Below are 25,307 nucleotides of genomic sequence, written 5' to 3'. Positions count from 1 at the left end.
AAAAGAGGTTATTGTTGTTTACTTGCATGATTTTCCCACCTGTGCCTCACTTTGGATATCAAAATGGCTGCCGTGTGATATTGGTAACATTTTCATTAGTAAGACTGCACCCACTCTGATATGCTTTCGGATAAAAACTCTTTTCTGTTTTCTAATGTCATAGTATGCTAATATGTATGGTAAATTTATTTAAAAAAAAATACAGAAATAAATATCAGAACATTGTGGAGGATATATGAACAAGGGCAATTTCAATACAATCAGAATTCATGAGTTTTTGTTGTTCTATTGTTTATCAGATTATGGTAGTTGAATAACCTTTATCAGGGAATCTGTCACAGGCAAAATGCTTGTGTGAGAAATCTGTCAAATGAAAACAAGCCCGTCCAACAGTATGAGCTCAGTTTAGATATGATTCTGATAGTAAATACAATGAGAACCATATGCGTGCCCTCCATCATGTGTCACTCTCACAAGCCTTTGCTGGCAAAACCAATTTCGCTCCTTTCCTGCTTTCTCCAGCACCCTTATTCACACACCCAAACACACTTCTAAAGATTTACAGTAAAAAAAATAGACTCCATAATCCCGAAATGCTTTATAACTCCATGTCAGTTATGGCATTGAATTTATAATGCAAAATTCCCTTTTTGCTTTTCCTCAATTCTCTTCCAAGTATTGTCTCACATACATTTTGTAGACAGAGCCCAGTCTGATTTATTATGTCAGACCATGCATGAGAGAGAGAGAGAGAGAGAGATTGAGAAAGATATAGATAACCAGACTGAAAACCACTTTCATGAAATGTGTTATTTTAAAGAAGATCCGTATGTGTAAGTACGGCATTGTGGGAAGTGTTTTTTTGTGAAAAGAATGCACTTAAAGGGTCGGAATTACTCCTTATTCTTCTTGATATCTCCCCTAGGTCTCACTTTAATGGTTATATTGTTGTCTGAAAGGGGTTAGAGAAATTCCCAGGGATTAAATGCCCACTATAATTCACTTCAAGCCGCCCAATCAGTAGCAATTAGGATTTGTTATGTGATGTATACTCTCTACTTCATTCGGCTTGATCTGCTAAAGAAAGTGGGATGCAGTTATAGGAAAAGGTTTATAGAGACAGTGAGACAGAGAGATGAGAAGATGATGAAATGAAGGATGTGGTTAAACCCACATCAGAGCCAGAACATGACAGAAAAATTGAGTGATTGGCTCCCATATGCAGCTTCAACATTAATACAGAGAACTGTGCAGTATGTGATGAGAGAACTGGTTTGCTGAACAAACTGTATTTGAAGCGTTTCTCTTTGTATTAAAGGAATGGTTTCATTTAAGTAAAATTCTCTAACTGTTAAATCACCCACAATACTTTATTTCTATGGAACACAAAAGGAGTTGTAAAGAATGTTACGCTCTTTTCAATACAATGAAAATAAATGGGGGTGGATGATCTCAAGCTCCAACAACGACAAGCAAGAAGAAGAAAAACACCATAACAGTATATCATAAGATCTGTGTACTATATTTCAAGTATTTTAAAGCCACTTAAAGGTTTTATGTGAGGAACAGACTGAAATTTAAGATGTTATTTGCTGAATATGTAAACTGTGTTTGTTCATAGCCATAGGTTAGTTTTGTCTGAGAAAAAGACCGAACTACCATGCATTATTTTCTGAAAATGTAATTAGTCAAATGTAATGTAATCTGCTTAATCATATATATATATATATATATATATATATATATATATATATATATATATATATATATATATATATATAAAGTGTGTGTGTTCCCTTGTTTACGCTCTATGGCTGAGAAGGACACACACCAGTTTTATTTTGTATGTTTGGGGGAAGAGCATGCTGCTCTTGCGTTGGGGCGGGGTGGGTGCGAGCATTGCGATCTGTTCTCAGTCAAAATGCTTCACACTCGTCTTGCTTACTTCCGAGAGTCAGCGCCCACACTTCCATCGTGGGGCTCTCGTATGGATCTGGGTGTGGAGCGAGAGACGGGTCCGTCCCTATCGCTCGCTCTCTCCCCAGATCCAGCTGGTCCCTGCTACAGGTGCATCCAATGATATCACCAGCAGAGGCTATAAATTCTGGTAAATTTCATTGACGTGTTACACACATATTCACAGCTGGTCACACCTAAAGTTGTTCCCAAAGTGCTAAGTCAGCACAGCATCTCGTTCCGCTTTTATCAGGGATCAGGGGTTACAGTTAAGTAACCAGAGACGTTCACAGATATTATTGTTACTTAACTACTTAATTTCTGGTCATGTCATGAAGATAAGTAAATACTTTTTTTTGAGGGGGGGGGCAACTATTACCTTAACCTCATTTGCATTACTGTTTGCCTTTTTATGGGTTGGGACACAAAAAACAATACTGAAGCTAAATAATTTTCATGACTTTCAGTTCCAATAACAGTTCTAGAACATGCATTTTTTCCACTGATACATATGCAGCACCATGCTAAAATACACTTATAGCATCAATACTGAGTATCAGCAGCATGAAACACAAGTGAAGTGACCAGCAAAATCTGATTCCCAAACCAATGACTCTAATGAGCCGGTTAATTTGAATCTATAGTGCGACCAGTTCTATTCCCAAACGAATTACACTTATGAGTCAGTTATTTTGAATCTACACCACATAACATGGACCAACAGCACTTCCTACAAAACGAATGATTTATATATGCCTGATATTTTTAGTGAAATTTACTGAACTGCAAATCCAACTTAAATTATTCAGATTAATTACTGGATTATTGTTGAAATGAGTATTATATTAGTTTTAATAAGTGTTCTTGTATTTAGTGGTATTTTATAAAAACAAATAAATAAAACATCTTAATTAGTAAGTCCATATGTATATCCATATGTCCCTACTATCTAGTATGCCAAAAATAATATAGCAGTGGATTAGAATGTCTAAATCCTCAGTATTTATAAAACAGTAAGCAAGAAACAGCTGGATGACCTACTATTTCCAGCGAGATTCTGAAGAGCAGATTGACTGGACACTTTACCATCCCATAATACCCCGGAAGCTTTGGAGACGTCACATTCAAAATGCTGGATTTAAAAGAACGGACGTAAACCGTGAGTCAGACGGCTCTTTTCAACTGTAAGGGAAATATATAACAAGAAAGTTATTTGTGCTTGTTTAACAAAGCCAGAGTTATTACGTCATATTCCGTATAGCTAACTGGTAAATACCTACCCACGTCCCTGGATGAAGTATGTCTGGAATCTATTCATACTACTTGCATGCATACCTAAAAGAATGTATTGTTTTACCAGCCAAGAAGTGTGTCCTTCGTCAAATACAGTACTTACTCTGACAGTACATGATTTCTTACTCAGGGTATACTTGCAGGAATCTGTTAATTTGGTAACAAACTGCTGAGGGCAGTAAATCCAATAAGAGTATTTTTTTTCTCAAAAGTACTAAAAGAATCAGTAATTGAACCATTAAGGAACCTGAATTGTTAAGAGGAAACTGAACCGGAATCATTAAATTCCTTACGATTGCCATCTCTAGTCTTTTTTCCTGCAGCTGTTCTGGTTTGTTTTCAGATCTCCACGTGTGAGAGTGCAAAAGCACATATACAAAAATACATATGTGAGAGACATTTGGGTTGTGTTTTGTCTCCACATTAATATTGTTTCTTTACCCTGCAGAATGTCAGTCATATGTTTTGTTTCTCATACTGTTGAGGTTACGCATTCGGTTGGGTGTGGTAGAGATGTTTTATTAGCTCACAGAGAGTCCTCCCTCCTGAGATAAATTCTGCTGAATACAAACATCTGCTCGACTCAGACAACATGCATTTTCTTATAAAGAAAGAAAAGATGGAGAGAAGGAACGAGGGAGGGGTTTAGAACAAATGGAGGAGATTTTGGACAGAGAGCAAGAAACACAGAGCCTTGGGTTCTAACATTTTAACTGAAGTTCAGCAACAATTTACCCTGACCACTTATGAATCATTCGAGACAGACGACCGGGCCATTCATTACGTCTGTAACTAGTCTTCTAATATATAGTTGCTAGTGATGCTTACTGGCACTTTGTTATCAGATCTAAGCGCATTCACTGATACAAATCCACTGGGCTGAGTTCATGTTGTCAAGCCAGAAGGAAAAGTTCAACGGTCGTTATGCAAAGGCGCATATATCTCTGCTTTCATATGTTTGTCCATTGTCTCATTGAGTGCTGGCCTGACATGATGTAATTGGCTCAGACGGAACAGTAGAAAGCCAAAATGAACCTCTGGCTCTTTCATTTTTGGTATTGTTTTGCAGTACGATTCAATTTTGATGTAAGAATACTGAAACTTCAACACATCCTCTTGCATGTATGTTTACTTAATATATTGGCAAATTTGATTATGCTTTAATAATCATACTGTTGCTAGTGGTGGTGATTTTGATTAATCTCTGTGACTCCATAAAGATTCATTTTGTTGTTTATTCAGTAACTCATTAAGTTATTATGCCAATAGATGCAACCAGTGAGGAATTTGTATTGCTTCGCAACAAGTCTTAATACACTTTATTAAAGGAAAAGTTGCTCTAATGCGCATTCATGAGAGGACAGATTACACGCAGCCTCTTGCGAGAACTGACACGCTAACTGTAAGTGCATCTCAGTTTATTTACAAAAGAACACTGTTCACAAGCTTCGTTTGTGTTTGCTTTCATTTGAACAGGCCAACGCCCTTACAGTGTGAGACTGCGTGTGCTCGGTCCTCTCATGAATGCGCATTGGAAGTAAACAATTACAGTGAAAAGGACTTAAATGTTGGTCTGTTACTCTTGTAATTTTTCCTACAATTTCTCAACCACATGGCAAGACTTTGGTCAAGCTATTAAAAAAAGACAACAACCGCCTACCTAAATAAATTATGAGTTTCAATAATGTCCTTTCATCATATTAATTGTGTATGGTCATGTCATTTTTACACATTCTGAAATTTTGCACAATTTTCCACCCCATTTAAACACTTTCTTATGAATGTTTAAAGCATCTTTGCTACAAACACTTACACACATACTCAGATGCTTCTAAAATGTGGCATGTAACTTTTATACAACTTCAGGATTTGTTTGAGCTGGTCTGTTTTAATGTTTATGATCTATGAACGAGAGGCCTCAATTTCCCAAAATATATGATACAACCAATTCATGGATGGATCTGGCAGGAACCATAATATATTCCATCTGGATGCCCTCTGAATGGATTGATCTTTAAAACTCAAGAAATAAAACCACATAAAGCCATAAAGCCATATAGCAAGCACTCCACTAAAATGCTTTTCCTCCGTGAGTCCCTATTGAATTACCCAAATAGAAAAATGCCCCTTTTCTCATCAGCACTGGTGGCTGTACATTGTACGGTGTGTCTTAGAGTGCAACAGATAACAGTTCCACGCTAATATAACATGGAACATTTCACTTACATAATACAGGAGGAAAAACCTAATGTCATAAGTGTAACAGAATGAATGTAAGACAGATCTGTTTTATCCTGGACATGGACCAGGAACCCAGGGTCCAGGGTCATCTCCCAGAGTGATGTCCACATTTAGTTTGATGATAGGGGTCAGAGGGGTTCCACTATCCACACAAACGCTCGTACACACACAAAAACACCAAAGAATGAAAGGAAGCAGGCAGTGTTTGGAAAGGAAGAAGGGAACTTAGGCCATCACACTGGGCAGAAAGGGGGCTCCCTGTATTGTTTCCTGCTTTTCTTGGCCAAAGTGAGCCCAGTCTCAGTTTTATGGACTCTTTCTTCAGGGATGCTGTCCAGATCAATGTGAGCTTTTCTGTCTTCACCTGTTTTCAATTTGGAACTTGATTTGTACTTCCTGGAATGCGTTGACAGAATGGGGACTAGGGCTGTCAAGATCCAAAAATGAAAAAAAGCACCATAAAAGTATCGTATAAGTGGTCCATTTGACTTGTATGCCTTATTCCAAGTCTTCTGAGGTCAAAAAATAGCTTTGTGCAAGCAACAGACTGAAATTTAAGTCCATATTTACTGATAATCTTCCCTTCTTGTGAACTGGTGACTGCTGTGACTGGATCATTGAGTCAGTGAGCTGAATTCAAAAACTGAATCTGTCTGATTCTTGAGTGAACCTTTCAGATTGTTATTGTGAACTGGATTACCCAATATCCAACTCAAAGGAATGATTCATACAGTAGATGAATCAGAGATTGTTCTTTCTCTCATTATCTCTTATGAATGATATCGAATGTCAGGATTTTCTGTGAATAACAACTTAAGTGGTCTTTTACTCACACTAAGCTAACGTATGGCTTCAGAAGACTTGGAGTATTGTGCACGTTTTTGAATAACCTTTATGATACTTTCTTTTTTTTTTTAGCTTGACAACCCTATTTGCCATTATCATTCATTTTATGAAAGTGAGAGGTCAGGATGTGACATGAATGTTAGTAAATGATGACAGAATTTCATTTTTGAAACAATGCTCTCTTTAATAATGCTCAGTGGCTCCACTGATTACTCAACAGTTGCCTTCCACCGTCTTTCCGTTTAGTCACCTTGACGTTTGTTTGTCTGTTCTGTTTTTGGGCTTTATTTAAAGTCTCCATTGATGATATCAATGTCACTTTTGGCATCAGACGAAAGCAAAGGTCTGGTCAGTCTGGTCACTGCTTTTTTGAACAGGTCCCAAGTAGTTGTTTGGACAGACAAGGAAAGAATTTAGTGGCCATTATGCATGTGTTATTTTATTTATAGATTTCAGTTTTATCATGATTGCTTGGAGGAAGTAAGATATAATGCTATTTAAAAACAGTCTGGGAATTTGTGGCACAGCTGTGCTCAAATGAGCATTATTCAGTTACTCATTAGAGATCGATATTTCCACATGTAATACGCATTTCTGACTCTTGTTAGGGGTGCTTGCTAAGACAAGCATCACTAGTATTATTGCTCACCTCTTTGCCTATGAATTTACAATCACTTTCTACTCCTAATTCACCTACAAACGAATAGGGAAAAACAAAAAGTTAATCCAATCAGAATTTATTCCTTACAAGCGAAGCGTGACAACTGTTTCACAAATCGCATTCCGAAGCAGCGCCAGAGTCTGAGCTCCACCCCATTAGGCCTTCAGAATTTCTACAGAATCCCTCAACAGTGCAAATGAATGCGCATCTAATGTCAGATTGTCAGATTCATCAGCCAATCAGATTTATTTATTTGTTCTAGGTGGGTGTGGTCCCGGTCGAGGCCTTCTAGCTGGACTCCAGTGCCTTGAGTTGGTGTTATATGCGACATAATGTATGATGTCCAAAGGGTGTCTTATTTATTGTGAAACTGTGTTTTTTTTTATGGCATGAATGAGGCCTAGACTTAAAATGCATGGGACGTCACTGCCCACATCGTATGAGCTACAGACATAAATGATTCGTGAAACTGCAGATCTTTTGAGCAGAGGTGTGCTGTTTCTTTTCTAAGAAATCAGACTTACAATTTTCATCTGGCAGATGACAAAAAAAGGCACACAGATTCACATTAAGGTGGGATCCGAGCCATATCTAAAGAACAGAATATCGTAGAGACTTGAGGGTAGGCTCTTTAGACTTTGGCCAGTAATCAACCACCTAGCAACAACACTAAACACCCTAGAAATGCCATAGGAACAACCCAGTACAACTTAACAACTGCTTAGCAACCACAGCACCCCTGGAAGCGCTTTTACATGGGTAAGCACTACTCAAATCTACTCAAGTCCACAGCTCATTTCTGCATAACAGGAGCACAGGGACTCCCTTCAGCCTGTTAGGATTAAGTAATTGTGAATTATAAACACCGGACAGATGCACAACAGAAGTGTCACCGCATACAAACCGCAGAACATCAGCCTCTTCCCCACTTCCTTACTGTTGTCAAGCGAAGCTTGATGCTCTTCACCAAGAGGTGAAAAACATACATACACAATCCTAGAAATAGAACTCCAGAGTGTTTTGAGTGTGCAGATGATATATGTTAAATAATATATATATATTATTTTGGATCCACAATTGTGAGTTTAGGAGTATTTCTATAGAATATTACACATACAGTAAATTGATGTAATATTTTTAATATATTTCGTATATATGTATTTTATATTTTTGTATAATAATTTATATAATGAACATGATTTTAATGTGCTTTTAATTTGGCCATTAAATGTAAATCCATTAAGTGTGTTATGATACTAGTTTCACAATCTCTCCCTGTCTTGCACACCACAAGTGGAAAAGTGTTAAAATAGAGATATTTAAATATCAACTAGTTATTTTTCATTTTTTTTGTAAATTAGTTAAAACTGTCAGTATCAATTAAACGTTTAAAAACTGGTGGTTAAATTCATATCTTCTGAAGTGATACGATAGGTGTGGGTGAGAAACAGATCAATATTTAAGTCCTTTTTCATTCACTTTCTCCTTCTGTTTTTGATGATTTGCAGTCTTCATGCATATCGCCCCCTATTGGGCAGGAGTAGAATATATGATGAAAAATTACTTAAATATTGAACTGTTTCTCACCCACACCTATCATATTGTGTCTGAACAAATGGATTTAACTACTGGAGTCATATGGATTATTTTTATGCTCTCTTTTTGTGGATTTTAGAGCTTCAGAAATGTGGCACCCATTCATTTGCATTGTATGGGCCTACAGAGCTATAATATTCTTCTAAAAAGCTTAATTTGTGTTCTGCAGAAGAAAGAAAGTCATACACATCTGGGCTGCCAGGAGGGTGAGTAAATGTTGAGAGGATTTAAATTTTGGGGTGAAATATCCCTTTAAACGTTTTGATTCAAATTTGCTAAAATGTCTTTTTGGTCAAAAAGTTGGTTCCTCTCATTGATAAAAATCACCCAAAATAAAACAAATACATAAATATATATATATATATATATATATATATATATATATATATATATATATATATATATATATATACACACACACACACACACAGTATTTGTATATACACACACACGCAGTATTTTGTATTTTATTTGATCTGATTTAGCATACTACCTGAATCTTCATCAGTCCATGTGGAACTCTTCTGCCTTCACAGTGGAATGCTTGTTACGTTGTGGCAGTTTGTGTAAACGATCCCCTGCTTGCCCTTACTGACTGAAAAATAAACAAGGTCATGGTAGGTCAAGTGGCCCTGACCATTCCCCGCTCCCCCCGGTCATCATGATGCCTGGACGATGCCCAGACCATGGCCCAAGGGCACAGAAATGGGTTGTTTGGGATCTTGAGGAGGCTCTGGTGAAGGTATTTTCTCAGAGCCTTTCTAAAGTTCTCTGTTGTGTTCTCACAGGCGTGGCTCTGGAAAGGAGAAGGCAGAACATTCTCATTATGAGGCAATCGTTATTGAAAACCCCCTGAGACTAAGAAGGAAAGGGAGAAGGAGGAAGAAAAAGATTATTAGCCTTCTCAATGGTAATCTAAAACAGGTGTTTGAATGTGCGTGTGTGTGCATTTGTGTCAGAATGCTTATGTTGTGTTTTTGTTTAAGAACGTGCCTCAATGCTAATGTATTTCTTAGTGTTTTGATTGACTGTGGGGTTTATGTTATGTAAAACAAAATGACAGAATAATAAACCTACAGCACATTCCATAAACAGGAAATGACAGTGTGGAGGTAAGGGCGTGGTCGAGCGCCGTCTGGAGGGAAAGCGGTAAGGAGTTCCCTCTAAGATGAATTGCTACTATTTGCCATTTCTTTGTTCGCCGTGAGAGATGGGTGAGATAAAAGAGGACCCAGTCCACAGAGAGAGCAGACAGAGTTGCACACCGGAGACTGTGTTTCTATATTATAGAGTGTTGTGCTGAAAAGATGACTGTCTTAACTTATATGTTTTTTGTTTTGAGTGTGAAGCTGAAAAGCGATTTATATTATTTTGTTAATAAACTCTGACTCATGTGGACAGTGGAAAATGGCTCCTGCTTCCTCCTTATCCACCGCATAACAAATCTTGTCACAGGCAGGAAACAGGAAACATCACAAACAGGAAATAAGTGCACTTGTAATTTTATCTCTCCAACAAGTTTCTTAAAGGAATGTTCCAGGTTAAGCTCTACATATGTTTTTCATGTCACTTAGCTTTTTTGACACTATTAGTTAGGTTTAGGTTTAAGGTTTTGGGTAGGTTTTGTTGATTTAGGCCTTGAGAGAGCATTAAGTTTATGTCTATGCCATATTGTTGATAACCACAGAAAATTATTTAAACTTGTACCTCGGTTTGCCGTTTGGGATGAGCACAAGTTCATGTACTAGAGTACTCGGAAGTGTCAGCGAGAATCTGTCATGAAAATACAGTAATTGCGTGACTTCACATTTTTCAAAACATTTCAAGGCTGATTAAAATCCAGTAACAGCTATAAAAAATTAGCCAAAGATGGGCCTAATTTTTCATTTTGTGATATGTTAAGCCATTTTTTTAAAGTACCTTGTTGTCTGATTCGTCACATCCATTTGTGTCAATAATTTATGTTGTCACGTTCATTCCGTGGCAGCAACGGTGATCCACAGTCTTTTTGTAGAGTATTAGGGGCGTTCACACAGGACACGTTCTATCTTAAAAACATTTAGACAAAGCACAACTGAATAGAACAGAACACAGGAGTCTCGTTGTCTCGAGACATTTTCTTTTTTAGTTTTTTTGTTTTTTAGAGTAACTTGATGTTCATACTGCAAGACACTGAAAAAAAACCCCTGTGAGATTAAACAGATGTCCATGTCTATTTTGTTTATAAAAATACACCACTGCCTAACCCTCCATCTCTAAGTATTTGGTTGATTTATCTGTCGATTACTTGAGTAGGTAAAATGGCCAAAAGGCATAACAATATAACCCTATGACAGTTATGCTCTTACAATAGAAGTCTATGGGGAAGCATCCAGGAAATGCATTACAAAACCACAGCCCCAGGAAATAATTTACAGGTTTGTTCTTCTCATTTAGATCATAGATGTTAAATCCAAGAGACTTATTGACTATACAGTTCACTGTATGTTCTTTGCACACTGCAGAGTAGCTCAGTGGACGTGTGTTTAATATGTGGAGTTTTGGCTGTTCTGTCTGACTCTCCTCACACTGTACTGTTAGTTTTCTTGCTCCACCCTCTTCCAGCCCACTACTGCTGGCCAGAAACCAGACAGCCCAGGTGGATATTTTGTGCTCACATCAAGAGAGGCCTATCAATCATTTTATACCCACTCCTCCAAAAAGAGAGAGAATGCAATGAACTGTAGAGTTTGTGGGAGATTGAATTAGTTTCATTGTGCATGAATTTAATGGTTTTGAGCACTTTTGGCCTGATAGAATTCTAGAAATGAAACTCCTTAAACAGTTTTCAAACTCACTAATTTATTTAGTTTTATTCTAAAATACTAATCACAAAAAATATATATATATGTGTGTGTGTGTGTGTGTGTGATTATAATTTTTTGGTCATTTGTCATTTTGTCATTTTGGTACGATTGCGTTTTAGTGCCGCATTAAAACAAATCTATGATATTTTGAGAATAAATTCAATGTATTATGAGAATAAAGTTGTTTTAATTTTTTTTAATAATCTCACCCTGTTGCTTTGTTAACTCTCAAAATATTAAAATGTTATTCTCATAATGCTACGACTTTATTCTCGTAATTTTGACTTTATTTTCAAAATATTACAACTTTGTTCTTAAAATCTCATATTTAAAAAAAAATTAATAATAAATTCCGTGGCACTACAATGCTGTAGAATTTTGGAAATTATTCCACTACCATTGTAATTTTTTTGGAATACAATGGCAAACAACCTTGTTTGGCTGAAGTTGAGTTCATACCAAGCATTTTACAAGCAATATGTGGAGCCTAAGTACTCACAATTGAATAATATATTCACCATTTTTGTTTAATTTGACAACATTACAGCGCGACTGCTAATTATGCAGAAAATATATTCTGTTTACAACTGATATTTACCTTTTTTATTTAATTTTTTTTTTCAGTCATTTAATCTAATAGCATCACGTCACAGTAACTACATTTCTGCTAAATGATTTTTACGTGGCTTATTTTACATATAACACTACAACAAGAATGACTTATTCCCTTTCACATACATCACAAGTAAAATGGCAGATTATCAGTTCATAAACACCTACTTTTTTCCCCTGTTCATCACACAATGCTGTCTTATGACAACAACAAAAAACACCTTAAATATAGCCCATAACTTGTAAGGCCATACATTTTAAAGTTTGCATTGCATAACTAACTACATTAACAAGCTTGTTGGAACTTGATCAAGTTGATAGACATGATCAACTGATAGCGTGTTCCACTTGTAATGCAAAGTACCGTGGAACGAGTCCTGCAGATCACTTGAGTCGACACGTGAATTGAAAGTGTAATAGAAGCTCCAGGAAATGACAAAACTGCATTCGCTTTTTTGACACTATTACTTATAGGTTAAGTCTTAAGGTTTTGGGCATGTAGGTTTTGTTGATTTAGAACTTGAAAGAGCATTAAGTTTAAAAACCTCACCTCTTTGGGAGAAAATTCTTGGCCTGAGTCAAGGAAAAACCTAATCTATACATAAAAAGCATTTAAAAAAGAAGCGAAAATAAATGATAAAAGAATGGTAAAACAAAAAGAAAAAGTTACAAACCAAAAGATATCTGTTCATATAATCAACCATGTGGACATAGACAGAGGTGTGTAGAGTAGTCAAAAACTGTCCTCAAGTAAAAGTATAATTACTTTAAAAAAATTACTTAAGTTAAAGTACTAACATTAATAATTACTTGAATAAGAGTAAGAGAGTATCCAATTAAAGGTGTACTCAAGTTGTTACTTACATATAATGGACATTAACTCCCCTATATTCCATTACATAATACACATTTAACATGTATTACAGAATTATTATTATTATTATTATTATTATTAATAATAACAGAAATTCTTTCATCATTCACAATCGTGTTGTTCCAAAACCATATGACTTTCTTTCTTCCATGCAACACAATAAGGAGATATTAAACATAATGACTCACAAATATGTTTTTTTGCTTCATATTTTGAAAATGAATGGTGACCAGTCTCTAACAATTTGTCTAAAATCTTTTGTGTTCCACAAAATACAGGTCACATGGGTTTGGAAAAACATGAGGGTTGGGAAATGATGTCTGAATATTAAAATTTCACTTTAAAGGGATCGTTCACCCAGAAATGAAGCAAGATCTTGCTTTATTAATGCCTACCTTCGCTATTTCATAGCTTTAAAAGTCATGTGTGGATTCTTATTTCAGTGTAGTTACCGTTTTCAGTGTCGTAAGTATTTAGATCTTTAGTTCTGTACAGCAGTACCACCGCACTCAAAAGGCAGAGTACACATCCTTTAAAAAAGGGCACCCTATTCACTAAATAGTGCACTATTTGGGGTGTCTGCCATTTTGCAGAAGTGACTGAATTCTGAGTGAGCCACTTGTTCCATACTTTTGTTCACTCATTCTTACCCATAATGCACTCTAATACTGAGTACATTTGATGTACACTCGATGACGGTTATTTGCCCATAATCCACTATGGGAAAGATGTACGAGCTGGGAGTTTACTGCTCCCTTCACTCCTGCAATGTTTTATTTAATGCTGAATGTATTAAATTACTTTTGACAAATTACTACTTGATTAAAATAACATCATTACATAGGCAAAACATACAGAGGCAAAACATACAGATACATTTATATGTTCTCTTTATTTTTATTTATACAGAATTTTGCCATTAAGATGAAGAATTCTTTATTTACTAAATAATTAACTGAGGTGATATTATTTTAATTTAGGAGACTGCACACCGTGGAAATTCTAATTCTGTGGATGATTTAAATATTTGTTTAGAACGTGTAGGTTATGATAACTTTGGTGCTGTTTATGGTCAGATGAGAAATGCTACCCAGCTTTTATTGGAGTTTAAAGATAAAGTATAACAAATAAATACAATAAAGCACATTTGATCAAATGTATTTACACTTTATATTAAGACACATTATATATTAAAAATGACAAACAGAATGAAGATTTATTGTATTAATATATTATTTAATAAGAATAGCAAGGCCTAAGTATTTTAAAAGTTCCTCTGTGAAGTTGTTTCTGCGACAGCAGAGCAAAAGGCATTTACACTTAACTTGGATGTTTACATGGATTTATACAGTTAATCCACCTGAAGTAGTTGCGATAGTTTCCAGTAAATGCTTAAATACCGCTCATGACATACGGGACAAAGCACATTGATATCTTGTTGCACTGATTTAAAAATTTACACTAAAAACTGATGTCAATAGAGCCCAGTTACAGAATCATGCTGAAAATGACCATCACATTACACAGAAAAGCATGTTTTATCACGAGAGCCACAACTTACCTCCTTAAATTGAAGCTGAGATTTTAACCTTGAAATATCTGTTTGTCTTGGTGATAAATGAAGGCATTACATGACAAACAATTAGTTTTTCACTGTGCGAAGTGAAGAAAGTGTTTTTGTTTCTTTGTTAAAAGAGCATGATTCTGCAGAAGTGACACTCTGTAACAGCGCGCTCTGTGTGAACTTTTTTACTGTCGTAAAAGTCCCATTCAATAATCTCTCAGTAAATTACACATTAACTAAAATGAAACCCAGTAATGTAATTACAGGAACGCTGCCCATTGTAAAGAAGTAAAAGTAAAAAAAGATTCTTTAGAAATTTACTTGAGTGTGAGTAAAAAGTACCCACTTTTAAACCTACTCTAAAATATTTTTTTCCCCATAAAGTTACTCAAGTAAATGTAACAGAGTAAATTTTGTGCATTACTACCCACGTCTGGACATAGAGAGAGCCTGTAGTTAAAGAAACACCCATATGTTTCTTCACTGTGAGGTCAGAAAGGGGCTACAGTGAGGGGTTCACACACACAACGCACCTCCAAAAGGGAGGGAAACTAAAATCTGGCTTGTGGGATGGGAACACATGTTCTCTGCTCTCCCCCATCTGGCCGAAATGTTTGACAAGTAATTTTGCTAGCAGTCCCCAAGAACACACAAAGCCGCTCACACTGCACTGTTTCCAGATGTTCGTCGGCACAGGGCCAAGACACAGATACATGTGAACGATTCCCGCCCAATCACACAGAGGAGAAATGAAAGTTTGTCACGAGGAACTGGGATTGCATGAGTGTGTGTGTATGGGTGTGCATGTGTTTATATGCAGTGCTATATCTGCGTGTCGGCTTGTCTATATCATACCATCCCTCTATTCCCAGTGTGTGCGCTGATATTTTTGGAGGATAAAATGGATAGATCACCCAGAATTAAAATTCTATCTTCTACTCACTCTCATATTTTTCCAAACTCATATGACTTTCTATACTTTACGGAACACTAAAGGGAACCATTCACTTTTATTGTATGGAAAAAAAGATACTAACATTTTGCTTAACATCTCCTGTTGTGTTCCAATGTCAAACAGGCTTGGAACGACACGAGGGTGAGTAAATTATGACAAATTGATCCTTCACATTTTTGGGTGAACTATCCCTTTAAGGGTTAAAGATGACTCAATGTATTACACATTAGTCAAGGGACACACAAATCCAGTACAGGCGAGTGTGTGACGCCATGTGCTTTTACAAGGCGATCAGCTATGAACACAGTCTGTGAAGTTTTCCTGTTTAGCAGATGAATATGTAGAGACAGGACTGTTCATATATCATATGTCTGGCACAATTAAAAGGCAAAAATGGAAGTGATGAATTGTAATCAGACAACTTTTAAGGGAATGTTCGCCCAATAATGAGATTTCTGTCATCATTTAGCCCTTATGTGATTCCAAACCTATAACATTATTGTTTTCTGTGGAACACAAAAGGAGATATTTTGAAGAATGCTTATGCTGCTCTTTTCTATAGAAACCTTTAAACCTGGCACCACAAGATGCGTTTTCAGGGGAGCGTTATAATATTACAAGATGGCAAAATCATTAGAAATCATACAAGTTGGTTTGTTAAAAAACGTTCATCATGAAACATCAGGCGTTTGCACAAGGTGAAAGAAGGGTATTACAGGTAACCGACAAACTAGGGCTGGCCAATATGCAAGAAATGTTCACAATATTTTTATTTAAAAATATTGTGATATCGGATTACATCATCAATCCCCTGACCAAGAGATTGGTTAATATTTTTGCTTTATTGATTTTTATTAAAAAAAATTACATTTATTTATTGAAACACAAAATTTCATACATTTAGCAACTTCCCTTGTTTTGTAATGTTCTGATATTGTCGATCATCATCTGTCAAAGAGTGTCCCAGTCCCAAATGTAACATTTGTACTGTTGAAGCATACAGGGGAGAGAGAGAGAGAGAGAGAGAGAGAGAGAGAGAGATGTGGGGGGAGTGGAGAAGAGCCATATAAAACCCCTGGAGCACAAGCCATGCTTTATTCTGTGACACGCTCATTTCTGTCTCAGGCACAGGAAACCCCTAAACTCTCTCAGCCCAGCCCCAGCGCCTGCACACACACTCCCATATACTTTCAGCGTGCTCAAAAAGGAGAATGGTTGTGCCCACAGAGAGAATGAATGAGCTCTGGAAAAGGATGGCTCTGGTTTTGGTGTTCGCCATTCTTTTGCTACACAGTAAGTTCTGACATTGTTTAATAAGCTGTAAATATTATGTAATCATTCACATACTTTTTATGCTGTATAATTATTGTAAGGATTTCCTCTAATTTTGTAGAAATGTGTGTTCATTAAGTGGATACAAAATATATTGAATAATTTATTATCTTATATATATATCAATTTAAATGTATTTTTGAGCAAGTTTTGGTTTGTAATTGGTTTTAATGGTAACATCAATTTCACTCTAAAACAGCTTGAACGATATGACAGCCCTCAGCTTTTAGTGTTTACTCAGAGTAAACTTGTTAAAGTTACCGGGAAAGTAAAACAAAGGGGTCTGGTGTAGAGTGGAAACTTGCCGTTGATCGTATTTATGGGCTATATCCTGCCCCCCGCCTGGGTGGAGCTGGCTAGGGGTTTGAAGCATTGGAGTTTATGCACATGTGTGCATGTATTTGGGTTTTGAAGGGGTTAGAAATCCTGGAAACTGTCTGTGGGGTCAGTCGAGCATCTTTAATGTCTCCTTTTTTCTGTCCTCTTCAGTTGGAGTGGATTTCTGAGTTTCTAGCTAGCGTAATTGCAATTTGAAAGGCAGGCTTATGTATTAATATACTGCAAGCTGAGATGTACACCCCAGTGTTTAGTTCATGTTCATTTGAAAACAGGTGGATGTTTATATTATCAGCCACTAGAATGGAGACAGTTGTGCGTAAACAGCTCTCCATCCAGGGAGGTTATCGCAAGTCTGTTATTTAAAAAGGAGTAAAAAAAAAGCTGTAAGTGACGTGCATGTGGGATGGGCATATCTGCAATGGTTGGGGAGAGCTGTTTGCCCATTTTCCCTAGAGGTGAGAGAAGGGCGGTAGATTAGGTATAACGGTTTGAAGTGTGGTTTGAACACAGCATGTAGGCTTATAAGTTTAGTCCAATGGAACAAGTTCTCAGGAGCTTGGTGGTTGAGCTGGATAGACTTTTAGAAGGATTCTGGCACTGTTGAGTTTATGGAAATACAACAGCATAAAAAAAGGAAAAGCAAAGACAAATGTAAAAGTTTTTATGCAAAGAAAAGTTCAAGCTAAGAAACACATCCACACCAAACAAGCACTCGCACAGCACACAATAATATTTTGAGCTAAAAGATAAATAGTATTAGGCAGCCCACCTCTCTTGTTAGTTGAATAAAACCTGCTTAGCTTGTGTTATACGCAATTTAATTAGCCATACATTTCTAGAGTTGTCTTCGAATGTTCTACTAAAAGGTTACAATAGATAGTAATGCAATACAGTAAACCAATTTAATATGCTGCAACACCTGAATTTTCATTGATATCTCAGACTTTGGTTTGCAAAGCATTGTTAAAACACAACCTATGCCCCTCCCCAGTTAAAGACCACAAAGCATTATACATTACCATTCCCACCAGTCTGTTAAATAGTTGACACTTTAGTGCAATTTGCACCCATTTGAGACTTCACCAATGGCCGGTATGAACATAGAAGTACTTTTCAGAATACCATGGAAATATGCTGTGCTTAATGTCCCAGGATCTCCGAGATACAGCAAGTTAATTTGATCAGAAATTCATATGTGCAGCCATTGAACATCTGATATTGGCATTAAAACAGTCATGGCTTTAGTTCACCATCCAAACAAGTTAAATCACTTTTTGTTTAGGGAATCTTTGAGGTTATCTGTAATGTCTACTGCCTTGAAGACAATGTGCTTTATATAACTTAGTTATGTTGGCAGGTCTGATCTGACCAGATCATTTTTTCCCCTGCTAAACAGGATCATGTGTGCTTGGTGTGTCTAGATGGTACATCAAATTCCAAAAATGTACTGAGATACAAGTGCATGACCTAAGTCATGTTGATGGTCAACTGTTTAGACAGTCAAGCCACACGCTACTGTTGCAACTAAATTAACTTAAATGAAGCTAAGTGAATGAGAAGGGTATAATTACATGGTATTTGAAAATGTTTTCCAATTAAAGACTCAAAACCTGATCAGATGGTAAAATTATCATATTCAAACTGGCCAGCCAAGGTTCAAATGTGACAAAGACATGCCAATGCAAGTATTGATCTTATAGATGTGTTACCTCCCTGTTTCGATGGAAGAGCGGGGAGGGAGGAAGAGCTGGCTATGACACGGCCTGCTGCCAAATGTGTTTAGTTGAGCTAACATTCTCCCCGTAGTTACGTTAGCCAACCAAATGGCACATTGAATTTCGCCATTATGTGAATTTAGTCATTATACACCCTAGTAGCTATGTGGCATTTAAGTGGACAGCCGCCAAAATGACGGTTAGTGCTGCCCAGGCATCATGGAATATTATTGAGTTTGGCCGCTTCTGAATTACAGCACAGTGGCAAGTGAGAAAACACCTTCATGCATCTTAAACTCCTTGGCAGACCTATAGTGATCCTACAGCAGGTCTTTTCCCAATGCAAAAAGTGCTACTCTGGCATGTTATAGTTAGGAATTTAGGTACCCAGCTCAAAAGACCAGGTTAACCATCATGCAAATTCCTACATTGGTCTAGGCTGATTTATGCTTAGTGGACCAACAGATTTATGTTGGTTTCAACACATTTAAGTTAAGAAACTCCTTACAATTAATTATAATATCCATATATTTAGCACAAAGTGTTTTCTTAACCTAAGAAATGTGTTGCAGCTGAGGCCAATTAATCCCCCTGATCTGAACAACAAATAGGAATGATCATACTAGCTAAATTACATGACCATTGCCCAGTAATATCACACATGTAATGTATGACTGGTATTTTTTTTTAGCATTGGCCAGCATAGCAAAGCTATTTAGTGCACAGCAGATGCAAGCTTTTACATGGGTTTAGCCATACAAAGACATACAGTCATGGGACAACGGAAGAGGATGTTCATGCATTCCAGTGCATCTTGCATTCTTATTCATGCCGTTATTCTGAAGTGAAGGTTTGTCTTTGATAAGAATAAGATGATTGGTAGGGGTCACTAGGGGGGAAGGAGAAAAGTCATACAGTTGTGGTCCCTCATATCTATGTAACTTGGTTCTAAAACATTATTTTTCAACTACAATGCAGTCTGTGACCAACAAAAATGTTGGCTGAAAATTGCAACTGCCATGGTGGACATGGTGATGAGGTCCTGTTAACGTCACGTACCCAAGGGTGGGGAGACTATACAGTACAGCTTCAGGATATATTACAATACTCAGATTTTTGTGTGCTTAGATTCATAGGACTTTTTAGAGCAGGATACTGATTGATATTAAAAGGAAGGAAGAGCAAGGATTAGTTAATTCTGTGATTATGCATTTCACTGGAAAAGATCATTTGAACAAACAGGAAATCTGCAAAGTTACATTTATCGGACTACAACACTCTACTATGTATAAACATGAAAAATAGAGTCAGGGACAAAATAATACACATTGTAAACATATATAGATCAAGTCCCTGATCAAAAGACCGGTTTAGATCAGCTTGAATTTCCATTATAGTTCAGGCTAGTTTATGCTGGTTTGGTGCTGGTCTGGCTGATAGATTTACATAGCCATGTTGTTCACCAGAAAAGAAAAAAAATCCTGATGAAGCTTGTTGACTATGGAACTCTTGCTGGTTAAGCTAGTTAAGAAGCCTGTTAGGGACACCAACAAATCAGCATTGAATGCACAACATACACTCAAATTGTTACATGTAATTGTTACCTCAAGGATCTATTTCTAGGTTAATATAGTTAGATAAAATAAATAATTGAATTGCTCAGCTGGTTAAAGCTGAAAAGTGCCTAAATCCACTCAAATCAGCCAAACAAACAGCCTGTCCAGCTAAGACCAGCTAACCAGCTTGGGTTTTAGCTGTTGTTTTTCTTCAGTAGGGTAAACAAAACAATATAGGATCATATTAGCATTCTTTGTTGTTACTCTTCTGCTGAGTGGGTTATTCTATAGTTCCCAAGGCATTCTGATGCAGTTTTACAGTTATTGCATGTCTCACAGCTGGCATACAGCTTCCAGCCACTGGAGCTAATTTTGATAATGGCACTGGTAACAGGAGAATACAAAGACCTGAGTCCAAACAATATCATGTAATTAGCCTGTGGTAATACAATATCTGTAACAAGCAGAATCTTCAAGACACCAATTTGGACCAGTCTGCCACTTGCATCATCATATTAGTCCAATAACAACTTAACAAGTGATGGTTAAGTTTCAGTTTGACAGAAACGTTGATTCTAACTCTTGAGATAAAATGTAGGCATTCACTATAATGATAAACTTTCTGCACATTGGCATATATTTGTTGAGGAATAGTTTTCACTACTTACTAAATCATTTTCAGTGTGAAGTACAAAGACAGTTAAATTATTGTCGTATTTATTTAATACTTGTTTTAAGCATGTGATTTTATGGAAAGGTTTACAGTTCTATGGTGTTTTTTGCCATTTAGCCTGAGGAATAAACATATTAATTAGCGTGGCTTAGCTGAGCCCCTTTAACCGGTGGGGTAATTGCCGGGGTAATTAATGTTCAGCAAGCAGCACAACATTGGGGCAATTCTCCCTAATTTTCCCTAATTGAAAACATAAGATTTTTTCCCTTTCTTGCCATCAAGAGCACGAGGACTTTCTCATATCTTTCCTCTTTAACCACAGTTTAACAGAGCAACAGGGATTTGTTACGGTTAGATAGAGGGGGCAAAACCCAGCCCCAGTTCTTCTTTTGTGTGAACAGAAGTAAGAAAAGCAGAATGAGAAGAGGTTGCTTCTCATTCCCTCCTCTTTCTGTTGTGGCCTTTTCTGCAGGCATTGTATGAGCTGAACATGTCATTGGATCAAACACTTTGATATCCAATTACATTGTCTGAATTAATCTGCACAATGATGTCAAAGAACAAGAGCTTGGAAATTGTCCACTATCATCTGCAACCACACAATGCTGTTGGTGTTTACAGTGAGTTCCAAGGGAATGAGGCAGCTGGCAATTGAAGGGGGTTAACATGAAGAAATTTTCCTCTGTAAAGGGATCGTTCATCCAAAAATGAAGATTCTGTAGTATACTCACCATTATTTTATTTCCAACCCATATCTTCAGTGGAGCACAAAAGATATAAAGCTGAATGGTAGCCTCACTACTTAAAACATCTGTAACATTCATTAACCATACAATTCATTAAACTCAAGATTTGTATTAATATGTCCTTTTATAGGTGATTCTGTATGGATTTTGCACAGTACATGAGGCTATATTTTGAAAGAATCTATTTGTGGGTATATTTGGCCCAGATTGGGCGAGATACCTACATCCTGTCTGGCAAGACCAACATTCCATGCCTGACACTAATTTGATTAATTCCTTCACCCTGTTTTTGTTTTTTCAGAAAACAACTGGGTCATGGGCTCAATGGTAGGCAAATTCTCAGGATCGGCATGCTCACAAATGTAAATATTTCTCCCATAGTTGGGGTGGATAGAGTGGCCACTGGATTTCTAGCTACCTTCTCAGATAGGTCATAAAGAAAGTTCTTCAGCTTTTTGAGAAATAATGTTGTGATTGCTCCAATTGGGCATGAGGAACTTCCACTGGAAGATCTTTTTAGTTAACCAATTAGACATTAGAGAGATTAGAAATACTATCAAAACATGAGAGAAAATGGAAAACCTTGTTCAGAAATGGGCACAGTGAAGGGTACAACATGTTGCATACTCAAAGCACAAAGGTTCCCTCTGTCCATCCTCATTCCTCAAAGAAAAAAGAAAATATCTTAAACCAGTCTAAGATGTTTGGCTAGTCTTAGCTGGTTTAAGCTGGTCTCCCAGCCAGGCCAAGCTGGTGCTCAGTTGGTTTCTCTGGGAGACTAGCTGGTTACCCAGCCCTCTGAAAAATGCCCAAAATTCCTCTAAAACCAGCCAACATCCCAGGCTGACCAGGCACAAAAAGCAGCCAACCATCTAAGGCTGTTTAAGCTGTTCTTTTGTTTTTCAGCAAAGATGCTAGTGTCTGGATATTTGGCCTTAAGTCCATGTTAAATACTAAGTGGATTCCACATCTCCACCCTGAAGCAATTTGACATATCTAGGCTCCACAAGTAATCCTAAACTCAGGTGGAATTCAATAGTACAAGTCTGTTGACAAACCAGGCTCAGGACTGGTGGTGGGTGGTTGTAAAAGAACATGTGGAGCTCTGGCCTGCTATAGGGAGGGGATACGGCTGCAGCCATCAGCCATCTATGCTCTCTAGGACCCAGAAGCATTGAGCTCTAGGCTGCCATTCAGCAAAGCTGGCTGCGGTCATCAATGTCTGACATATGCAAAGGATATGGACTCCACCCTTCTGGACACCACATTAGTGATTATTAGGGTGATTACCAGCTCTTTTAGGTTGTCTTCATCCATCACCATGCTCTTTCAACTTCTCTAAGCTGTTTATTTATTTACATTTTTCCTCATCCCCTCCAGACCCAGAGGTCAGAGATATGAGATCTTAAGACGATCATCTGCAGAACTAAGCTAATGCCACTGCTTATATCCCTGTGGGTGAAGGAAAACAACAGGGGGTCTTTGTTAGCAAGATAGATACTCTCTCATTGTTCAATATGTTTGTGATTTAAGCATTAATGTGGGTGAGGGGGATTGAGGACCAGGGTCACCCTTAAGGGGGAGAAAAGGGGACAGCTTTCAGGGGCCCAGGCACTGACGGGGGCCCAAGAGAGATAGATCAATACCCCCGAAAGTGCTACGACATCCGGAGATTGCCCGGCGGAGATCGAGCTCTCACATTGCCCGTGACAAATATCGCCGCTGAAACGCATAACGGCACATGCATCTGCATTCCTCTTGGGGATTCACCTGAGGATGAAGTCCAGCAATTTTCCATAATATTCCACAGACTCAGAATGAAAGTAGACATGCGTTTTGATTGCCATAAATAAATAGGCAAATTAATTACATATTTGTTAGTGTCATGAGACATGGTATATTTAAAAAAAAATAATTATCAGAAAGAATGCTTGACAAAAGGTTGCTTGACAAACACCACTTGCAAGCCCTTAGGGAAGAGGGGTGACAAATGAGATCTCTTTAATATCTCAATTGTTTGTAATATATTGAAATTAGATTAAATGGAGAGAAAATTTTGACTTTTACTGAAGTCTTTGGTTTCTCACATTTGTATCCTGACATAAAGACCCCAGTAACCTTACATGTTTCAGAAGGAATCTAAACAATGACTCAAATTATGCTCAGATTTGCAAAGATCCCAAAGTCTGCAAACAAAAGTCAAAGATTTCAATATGAACTCAAATATTTCCAAGACCAAATTATCTGAGCTGTACTATCCATCTTGTTTTTATTACTCTATTGTCTTTATGTTAATGATAAACTCTTAGGTGTCTTGTTCTTTTTCTTGATACATTACAGGGGAATCTTCTTAGACAAGGTTGATACATAGATCAAACAAAACTGAAGACTCCTGAGACATAAAAGAGCAAAAAAACAATTCCTCTGGGAAGTTTTAATGAAAAGAGTGCTTTTTGAGGTTGGAGTTTTGTGTATCTTTCTGTCTTAACCCAGTTTTATATAGAGAAAAAACAAAACAAAATCAAGCTCAGTGCTTGAACATGCAAGAAAGACTTAATGAGGTACTTCCTTTAAAACAACCTTAAGTATTTTACGTGCATTTCTCATGTGCCCTGGGATTGTGGAAGAAGGAGACTTTAGGTCTCAGGTTTATATCAGAGCTTTCAAGACATGTCTGGCTAAGCTTATTTCTGTACATCCATTTAGGAGAGCATGGGGGATTTTGAGAGTCTTTGCCTGAGATGGTCTCATTACATCACAGCAGACATGCCAGAACACAATGGAACAAAGTGTTATTCAGAAATCTGGAGAGCACATTTAGTGCCTGTTGTGTCATTTTCCTCAGAATAAAAATGGTCCTGTTCTGGCCATGTCATTACTGTTATATCAGTGGATGAGGAACATGCAATAAGGGAACTGGGTGTGTTCCACGTACACTCAATCTACTAGAACTCTGTTTGTGTTCGCTGTTGGAGCTTCCAAATGTGACAGTTTGATGACCAAAATTTCACACACCAACACAAATTATGAAATTATTTCAGCAATAATTGTAAAAGGCTTCATAGGGTAAATGTTTTAGTAGATTGCCTATTTTGGAGTAGATTAAGAACACAGCAGGCACAGTACGGCTACAGGCTTCAAATGCTTATGACTGTCATTCAACATACTATGCTTCTTGTCTAGATTATTGTCTCTGAGGTCTGAGAGACCTCTTCAACTTCTTCAAGCCGCTCTCTCCCATCTCTAATACATAGCATCTGTTAAAGCCAGCTGTACATGGTGACTGTGCTAATAAAAATGAGCTAATCTCATTCCTTTTCTATATTTCCATTTTAGCATTATGTAAGGTGGTATGCAAGTGTTTGTTTATGAGGTATGAGGTAAGTTTTAAAGTGTTCAAGATCAATTTAAAGTGTAGTTTGTTGCGTTTCTATTTTCTTTTTGAAAAAAGCGGCTTATGTGAGGTAGCATGTGCAAACAATTCATAATGCATTTCATAATG

At 37.1% G+C, this 25,307-nt stretch overlaps 1 protein-coding gene and 1 long non-coding RNA gene across 2 annotated transcripts in view; one reads left to right on the top strand and one right to left on the bottom strand.

Moving 5' to 3' along the window:
* LOC127628394 (uncharacterized) overlaps positions 1–25,307 on the bottom strand; it is a 72,478-nt gene that overhangs the window by 22,629 nt on the left and 24,542 nt on the right. Inside the window, exon 2 of the long non-coding RNA XR_007968654.1 lies at positions 9,087–9,389. This is a non-coding gene — a long non-coding RNA (uncharacterized LOC127628394). The remainder of the gene's footprint in view (positions 1–9,086; positions 9,390–25,307) is intronic.
* Positions 16,535–25,307, top strand: part of LOC127628391 (uncharacterized) — a 29,080-nt gene continuing 20,307 nt past the window's right edge. The window contains exon 1 of the mRNA XM_052105114.1: positions 16,535–16,737. Coding sequence (XP_051961074.1) covers positions 16,656–16,737 — 82 coding nt within the window. The 5' untranslated portion in view covers positions 16,535–16,655. The remainder of the gene's footprint in view (positions 16,738–25,307) is intronic.

Source organism: Xyrauchen texanus, chromosome 35 (genome assembly GCF_025860055.1).
Source record: "Xyrauchen texanus isolate HMW12.3.18 chromosome 35, RBS_HiC_50CHRs, whole genome shotgun sequence".
Lineage (NCBI taxonomy): Eukaryota > Metazoa > Chordata > Actinopteri > Cypriniformes > Catostomidae > Xyrauchen > Xyrauchen texanus.
This window is presented reverse-complemented; position numbering and strand designations above follow the sequence as displayed.